Raw genomic sequence first — 9,487 nt, 5'->3', positions numbered from 1 at the left:
AAATCTTTCAATTGTTGATAATTAACTAAACAAGTTCAATTACTTATAAACATTGTTAAAATCTCTCATACTTAAATTATATAAATATAAATAACAAAGTAATTAATTAAATAATCTAATAGAAAAAGCTGCTAAGATAGCTGGTACATTAAAATAATCACTTTTTATTCACTTCAAACCTACATAAGAATGCCTTACAAGTTGATTACTCACTCAAAGCTATAGCCCATGGAGAAAAAGGAGAAATCCTATGAAGATATTTATAACAGTTAAAAGATAATGTTCTATTATTCATGGAAAAAGAGAAATAGGCCTTATACACAAAACCTTTTCGGTCATCCTCCTTAGGGTTTCTATCCAAGTCGAAGCTCCAGGTCAAGTCCCTCGCCCACTTCTGCTGCCTCCGCCTCCACAGCTTTAAATCTCTCTCCCTTATTCAATTTGAATTGGGTCTTGATAAAACTATGTTTTACTCTCCTGGGTCTTGCAGACGACGGTGGGAAAGTTAAGGAAAACCCAGTAGCCTGGTCACAGGGTGCCAATAACGATGCCAAAGTTGGCTGAGACAACAAGCCAGCAGCCTGGTCATATGGTGACGGTTCCTTGCGATGGATCTTCATATGACCACCCAATGCTCGCCAACAACTGAAGCTTCCCTTGCAAATCACACACTCATAGAACCGCCGCGGTAATGAAGCCAAGCCCTTTGATTCAGCCATATGACCTGCAATTACCCCCGTCTGGTCTCTCTTCTTTACAGGTTCAGTTAATTAGCTGTTAATTGTAAAGATGAGCGTTATTTAAGGAGAAGTGAAAGAAGAGCAGAAAGTCGCGTTGAACATATGAGATGAAAGAAATACAGAGTTGTAATACAAATAAATCGTTCTATTGATTTAAGAGATTATAAAAACTTCTTGATCAAATCATCCCAATCTTAGATACATCCAAAGACTTTTAAGAACTTAACTTGAAAACTAAACCAGTTTTTACTACATAATCATACTAATAAAATGAAAAAAAAAAAAGGCATAATGAAAAATCTCTCGTAATTTCAATCACTAATGACTTCAACACAAAAATAATGATCTAATCTTCAAATATTCTCTAAATAATATCTAAAGCTGACTTTATTTTTTCTTCTTGTCAATTCACAACATAAAAGAAAGAAGATACCCGGCCTAAATTTCGATATTTACAATAAGATCTTTGGCTTCATCGACAGCGGTTAAGAATATAGTTAGTTCCTAAGATCCCTAGTTTCACTCGTCCTCCGATATTCATTATCAACAAGACATAACATACAATCGACTACACACAGAAACGAAGAAGCGACAAAGATAACGTACAATATACAAGAGAGTGAAAGTAGAAAAAAATGTATATATTGACAAGACATATATATACGATACGGACTAAAATGAACCAAAAATATATATGACAATGATATATAATCATTCTAGAAACTTTTTAATATAAAAAGGAAGGTGGCCAATAGATACGCTTGATTAAATATAAGAAGGTTGTAAGAAAAAGCAATGCTTTCCAGATTTGAATAATATAATTAACATATTTTAATAAAGTTGATAAATATAATAAAAAGTTATTTATAATATATAATAAAAAATCTTATGTTATTTTATGTACTTTTCATTCGAGTAATTTAATTGAATATGTTTTTTCTGAATTGCATATCAATTATAAATATCTAATTAATTTCAATATCAAGAGCAAACACTCTCGAAATCACTTATGAAAGATCAAGAATCACTACTTAGAAATCTACTTTTATTTAAAACCCACAAATCTACTTTTATTTAGAAACCACAAACAACTATGGTAGACAAGAGTCACAACTTCGAATTCCACTTATGGTAGACAAGAGTCACAACTTAGAATTCCACTATAAATGTCACCTATGTAAGACCAATAGTCACTACTTAGAAATCTACTTTTATTTAGAAACTATCTATGTATTAAAAACTAATTATGAAAGATCAAGAATCGTGATACCAAAGAGACTATCGATTTCAATTTATCTTAAACAAAACTTTAAACTACCAAATCTCCCCAATGATTCTTGCCAAGAACCAGAATAATGTTTTGCAAAAATAATTTCTGTATCCGCTTCGTGGATGTGTCCATTCTATAAAATGTTGTTGTAGACTATCTTCTTTTTTTTGTATTTTTAAATTCCTTTGTCATTGGCTTTCAAAATCTTTCTAAGCTACGTCAAAACTTTCTAGACATAGCATGGGCAAGAATAACTAGAAATCTTTGTTATATTTTTCTTGACGAGATGAGAGACGAACCATGACCATTTATTTTTGTTGGGGAAGCCAAGGAATTCTTTAGAATACTAACAGGTTTGTGCCTGAGTTGGACATCTCTTAGTACACTGAAATTGGTACTTTGAAGAAGATCCACAACATCTAATATTTAGCAATAATAAGGGAATAACTTGCCATCTGTGACTATGTTTGGCAATAATCTCATCCTCTGATTATTTTAAAACTTCATGAGTCAAACCAAAAAAAATACAATTTCCTTCTTGGTGGCGGTTGTTTTGATTGATGTATCTTCTATTTCATCCAACAATGTCTAGATTGAACTACTAGATTCTTCAATTTCCAATTCACCACTTTGTGATTTCTAATCGCACTAATACATATTCACGAATCCCCTTCTATATCTACATTTTAATAGTTCTTCCTTCTTACAAAGTTGGAGTCCCATTAGCAATGCATGAAGTCTACCTCATTATTGGAACTTAATAGTATCTTCTTAGAAACAACCCAAATTAGAGCACCATGTTCGTTTCTTATAGCGACTTCATTATAGTATCTTAATAGTATCTTTTTAGAAACAACCCAAATTAGAGCACCATTTTGTTTTTTTATAGCGATTCCAACTATTGATATACCTAGATTTTCTTTGGTTGCTCATCAAAATTTAACTTTAGTCATCTAGTTGGTGGAGGATTCCATTTGATTTTATATTTATTTGTCTTTATATGTTATTCATATATGTTAAATTTTAAGAAATTCCCATTTTTCATTATTGACCCATTCCAACTTATGAATGGTTTCCTAGAAGAATTAGATCACTATCACAAATGCACTTTTTTCTTTTTCTATTTGTTTCAATGATTCCTTCTACATCATTTTCCTTTCCATCAAAAGTTTTACTATATCTTTCTTCTCATGCCTATGAAATAGGCATTAAAATTCCTTTCCAAATATATTTTCATATTGAATTTTTTAGCCTCTGCCAACTTTTGAATAGTTTGTTTTTATTATTTCATAAAACCCATTTCTCATTGAGTGTATTTCATAATTAATTCTAATATATTATAGTTGAGAAGTAGATTGTTGCCATTTCTCATATTTGATTTACACATTACACAATGAGATAGAACAACAATTCCAATTACATTTAGAGAATCTCTAATTAGGATTCTTGTATGTAACATGTAATTCATGCAAAGGTTCTTGCTTTCAAAAGAGTCTATTTATTTAAGCATAATTCTACTAACCAATTTATACTTTCTTTCATATGAGATTGTAGTATGTAACTTAACTTTCTAGAATAAGACCTTGATATTGAATAAGTCCAAATTATTTTGTCTTCCTTTTGATCGATAAATATTTTCCTCTTCCTTAATTCTTATTGCAAATATTTCATAGAGTCTAATGGAATTGGAAAGCCCCTTATGCTTCCGAATCCCAATCACACCCATTAGGTAGATTTCAAGATAAATTTTTAAAAAATATGTTTAGAGAGTCTAAAATTATGTTTTAGTATGCGATTAGCTCTAACATGTTTTAATGTATTTGGTAACGATTCTAAAAGTTCATAAAAATTCTAGGTTTTTTTTTATCATTTTTGATTATCTGAGAGAGATTGTTTGAAATCAAAACTTAACATTGTTTAATGATATTCCATTTGTGTGAGCTCTATATGGAATTTGGATTTTTGAGTATTTGATTTGTATCTTGTAAATCCAAGTATTTTCTGTGAAGTATCTAACACCACCTAGTAGTAGGATTTTCATTTATTTATCGGATGGGTTTTATCCCATGCACTAGATTCTATTTTTCAATTTTCTTATACCAATTTCTTTGTGTTATTTCTCCTTACAAATCATTTTATAACAAATAAAAAGGGAATGCTTGTTTTCATCAAATCCTTTTCAAAGAATATTTCTCATAATTCCTTCTAATGGCTTCCAATATTTCTTAGTTATTTGAGTTTTTAATAATTGATAAATTGGGATTCACTATCATTTGTGTTTTTTCAAAAGAGATAACCAATGACCTTTCAAAGAATCTGCTTTTAATGTACACATTTGTTCAATATTTACTCCCAAAGATATGTTCTAATTGTCATTTTAAATAGAATACCAAAGTATTTACTTGGTAGTTTTCCTATATTAGACTTTAATAAAGATTATACTAAATATCATTAAAGACCTTTTCTTGTATTTAAAAAAAATTATACTTTTCTTTTTTAATTTCTTATCTTGAGACCTTGACATATCTCTTAAGAAGAAATTTGTTTAAGGAAACTTATTCTAGGCATGTTTCACAATATAGAATTGTATCATTGGTGAATTACTGATAACTAATTGCAAGAAAATTAGTAACAACATGTACACTAATCCATCTTCCATTCCTTGAAAATGTTATGATTCACTTCCCAATACTTCAATCATTATGGAAAAAAAATAAAAAAATAAAGGCCTTGGAAAATACATCTTTCAAAAGGCCCATGAGATTATTTAACAAAAAATTAGTATTAGACATTGTTCACATAGCTTAATGCCCATTTCGTCTAATCTTAGTGATAGCCATATATCTTAATAATTATAATTATAAATATCTACTCTATAATATCCTTTACTTATACCTATCTTAAGAATCATGCTGCTTTGGTTGGAAATCATTGATGGAATGCACAATCTCATAATAATTATGCTATCTGCAATGTGTATTCTTTCAAGATGCATTTTCTTTAAGTATTTATTTATTTTTTTAAACTAAGCCATATTGTCTAAGAAATGATGCAATCTCAATGACATTATCAAGAAAGATTATTTCTTTTCAACTTATAACTTTTCTTTGTTTCCATTATGAGTATTATATTATATTATAAGAATGACTATTGTAAAGGTAACTTGGGTCGGTCGGGTGGGGGTGGGGGTGGGGTCATACGTGACTCGAGGGGCAATAGAGTCCTAGCCTATGTGGCTAGCCTTGGGATGCAAAACTCAAGCATTGTAGAGGGTAAAGGTGGCAACTATTTATTATAGCATAGTTATTGTAAGAGATAGAAGGTACACATGAATCATTATTGAAGGTGATTTAAAGAACACTATTTTAATGCTTAAAAGAGAAGCCGAACCCTAATTGGAAATGTGAACACCTCGCTCTGTTGACATCCTCCTTAGGCTTGGCCACATGAGACTCAGTCATACGTGAAGAGAGGGAAATAATGTAGTAGATAGGTTGGCTTCTTTGGGTCTGTTTTCCAATCATATGAAAATATGGAGAAATTTGCACAAAATTCTTGATGTGGTTCATTGCACTATCCTTGCTAACAAAAGGCCTAATGATGCAAAATAATCCTAAGATTGGCTTTTTATTTTGTGTCATAGCCACCCTTTCTTGCAATCAAATAATGTAATATTATATTAATATTTAAAATTATATTATTTTATGAAAGAATTATTTCAATTAGATTAATTTGATAATAGCTAATCAAATATATTTTAAGGTGATCAATACTACTAATATTATATTTTATTTTTAATATATTTTCATGTGATATTTTATCCAAGTAAACATGTTGTTATTATTATTATATTAGTATTAGTATATATTTAACCATTATTTAAAAAAATGTTTTAATTAGTTTAATATTAAGAATTAATGTTTTGTTAATTTTGCTGAAATTATTAACACTCTTATAACTAAAACTATTAAAATTATTCTTTAAATTAGTTATTTTTATTATTTATTCTAGTAAGAATGTAGATTAAATATTATAGGGTAATGAATTGGTGCTACTATTATGGTTAAGTAGGATTTTATTATATCAACCTGATAACTCTTATTAATAATGTAATTGTTAAAAGGATGTTAAAAATTATAAATTTTAAATTTTTCAACTTAACCTAGAAGTTGATTGGGTTTTAATGTCAATGAAGTGTCATACTTTTGAATTAATCATTAGAGGGTGTTTATGCATGGTGAACCCTCAATAGTTTATGTTGCCTTTTGTTACAGTTGGTTAAAATAATAACATAATAGATGAAATTTGTAATCCTATCATGTTGGTCCAAGTTAGCATAAAGTGGCATAGCCTTTAGTTACACATAAGTGTTATAACAAAATGGTATAGACCATCATAATTTAAATCAAATTCTAATATATTATCTTTATTATAGTAGGTCTAGACATTTCCTAGGTAGCTATTTGGATAAATAATAATGTTAAATGTGATTCTTACCGATTATAGTGAAAACATGAAGAAAGAGCTCTAGATGTGTCTAGTTACCACACTTGACTTTGAATGGGTTAACTTAAAAATTGACGTAAACCCCATCCAAGGCAACCCAAGTGGCAGTTATTTAATGTTTCCCTTATGTAGCCGAGTTAAGCCTTAAAGGCATCTAGGTGAGGGGTTAAAGGTTAGAGGTATTAAATTTCATTGTTGAGAGTTCTCAAGGGAACAATTCATTAACCCTAGGGTAATATATGTTAAACATAAGGGAACTAAAATTTGGTTACGATATCATTCCTAGGTGCTAAGACTAAAAGTCCTAGGGAGATTATTGTTGAAATAAATATATACCTACATGTATATATCTTCTTGTACTTATCTAGTCTTTCAGAAGAACTTTGTTGGATTTTCAAGTTGGTAAAACCAAGGTATGACATAAATTTATCATAATTTCCATAGAATTTCTAAAAGACCATTTTTAGGGTATATCTTAGTTTCTTTACATAAAGACCAAATAAGAAATGTAAACATATTGTTTGTTACATCTTAAGTGAAATCTTAAATGATATTTAATCTTTAACCCATAATAACTCATAGACATTATTGAAAATCCCTGATGCTCAATGCTTATGAAAAAGTACTAATTCTTTCTACACTAAAACAATCACTTTGAATTCAAGGTAACATAAAACCACTAACAAGATGTTGATCACTAACTCAAAGCTATTCCCCATCGTTTTTTTGGAGAAAAAAAAAACCCAATGAAGACATTCATAAGGGTTAAAATACATATATTTTAACCAAGATGGATGTTCTATTATCCATAGAAAAAGAGAAAGAGGCCTTATAGTAACATAAAATCTAACAAGATGTTGATCACTAACTCAAAGCTATTCCCCATCCCTTTTTTGGAGGAAAAAAAAAACCAAATGAAGGCATTCATAAGGGTTAAAATACATATATTGTAACTGAGATGGATGCTCAATTATCCATGGAAAAAGAGAAAGAGGCCTTATAGTAACATAAATCCACTAACAAGATGTTGATCACTAACTCAAAACTATTCCCATCGCTTTTCTGGAGAGGAAAAAAAAACCCAATGAAAGCATTCATAAGGATTAAAATACATACATTGTAACTAAAATGGATATCTATTATCCATTGAAAAAGAGAAAGAGGCCTTATAGTAACACAAAACCACTAACAAGATGTTGATCACTAACTCAAAACTATTCCCATCGCTTTTCTGGAGAAAAAAACAAAACCCAATGAAGGCATTCATAAGGGTTAAAATAGATAATTTTTAACTGAGATGGATGTTCTATTATCCATGGAAAAAGAGAAAGAGGCCTTATACCGACACTTTTTCTCTTTTTTCTCTTCTTCTTAGGGCTTCTATCCAAGTCGAAGCTCCAGGTCTAGTCCATCACCCACAGCTGCTGCCTTCGTCTTCTCCGCTTTAAACCTTCCTTGATCAGTCCCACCAAACAATTCATTGTAAAATTTGAATTGGGTTTTGCTAAAACTGTGTTTTACTCTCTTGGGTATTGCAGACGACCGAGGAAAAGTTAAGGAAAACCCAGTAGCCTGGTCATATGGTGCCAATAACGATGGCAAAGTTGGCTTTGACAACGAGCCAGCAGCCCGGTCATATGGTGTTGACTGCCTCAAGAGCGCTTGTTCCTTTCGATGGATCTTCATATGACCACCTAATGCTCGCCAACAACTGAAGCTCCCCTTGCAAATCACACATTCATACAACTTCCGTGGTAATGGAGCCAAGCCCTTCGATTCAGCCATATGACCTGCAATTGCCCCAGTCTGATCTCTCTTTTTTCCTGCTTGTGGAGAAAAGTTCATTACAAAACGGCCATAGGGATTGTCAAAAGCTTTTGCTCCTCACCTATTCACAACGTAAAAGAATGAAGATACCTGGGCATAAAATCTCGATATCTACAATAAGATATTTGGCTTCATCGACAACGGTTAAGAATACAATTAGTTCCAAAGATTCCTAATTTGACTCGTCCTCCAAAATTCATTATCGACAACAAATAACATACAATCGATTACAGACAGAAACGAAGAATCGACAATGTATAACGTACAATATATAACAGAGTGAGGAGAGAAAAAAATATTATGGGAAGTTTTTCAGTTTAATATTTATATATACAAATTGTATGTACCATATAATGCTATATATACTACAGACAAAAACGATCGTAAGAAAAATACATGACAAGACGGCTATTTGCACTACAGACAAAAATGAATCCCAAAAATAAAAATTGTATGATACTTATTCTAGAAGCTTTTTAATATAAAAATAGGAAGGGGTTGCAAAAAAATATGCTTGATTAAATATAACTAGGTTGTTGAAAAAAAACAATGTTCGTAGGATTTGAATAATATAATTATTAGCAATCGCATTTTGGTGTGCAATGGATAAAACTGAAGAGGTGTGGAAGGTCAATTAGGGAAAATTTTAATGTATTTTGCATACATTTGTTTAGTGTGTAAGTTCAATTGGTAGGCCATTTCAAAATTGATGTTGTTTGTGCAACAAAGTCTCAATCAAGAAGTGATAGCTTAAAATGAACTATGCATCTAGTGATAGGGATCCAAAAATGATTTAAAAAGGAAAGATAGAGATAGCGAGATATAGATAGAGAGGGAGAGGAAGAGATGGGAAGATAGAGCTAGAGGGAGCAAGAGAGAGATAAAGGAGGCAATAGAGAGAAGAAGAGAGGGGGTGCAAATATATAGATAGAGAGGTAGAAACAAGGAGTGTGTGAAAGTGTGAGAGATAGATTGTAGTACCCCTACCGTAATCGATCTCTAACCTGGGTTTAATCGTGATTAGTTATCTTGATATAATGATTACAGTTAGATGTTGATTTTACGCATCGTTGTTGATGTGATTTTCTCACTAGTTGTATGCAAGTTATTTGGTGTTCCTATTTCGTGGTATTAACATCGAGCT

At 30.9% G+C, this 9,487-nt stretch overlaps 2 protein-coding genes across 2 annotated transcripts; both read right to left on the bottom strand.

Moving 5' to 3' along the window:
- Positions 1-353: 353 nt before the first annotated feature.
- Positions 354-719, bottom strand: LOC131857811 (zinc finger protein 1-like). Its single transcript, XM_059210539.1, has one exon. It carries the CDS (start codon positions 717-719, stop codon positions 354-356), a length of 366 nt encoding a protein of 121 aa, XP_059066522.1.
- A 7,177-nt stretch (positions 720-7,896) lies between these two features.
- Positions 7,897-8,361, bottom strand: LOC131057972 (uncharacterized). The gene has a single exon (XM_057992049.2). The coding sequence runs from the start codon at positions 8,359-8,361 to the stop codon at positions 7,897-7,899; it is 465 nt and encodes a 154-aa protein (XP_057848032.2).
- Between the last annotated feature and the right edge of the window lie 1,126 nt (positions 8,362-9,487).

The sequence above is a fragment of the Cryptomeria japonica genome, chromosome 8 (assembly GCF_030272615.1).
Source record: "Cryptomeria japonica chromosome 8, Sugi_1.0, whole genome shotgun sequence".
Taxonomy (NCBI): domain Eukaryota; kingdom Viridiplantae; phylum Streptophyta; class Pinopsida; order Cupressales; family Cupressaceae; genus Cryptomeria; species Cryptomeria japonica.
Note: the sequence above shows the minus strand (reverse complement) of the source record. Positions and strands in the feature narration are given on the sequence as shown.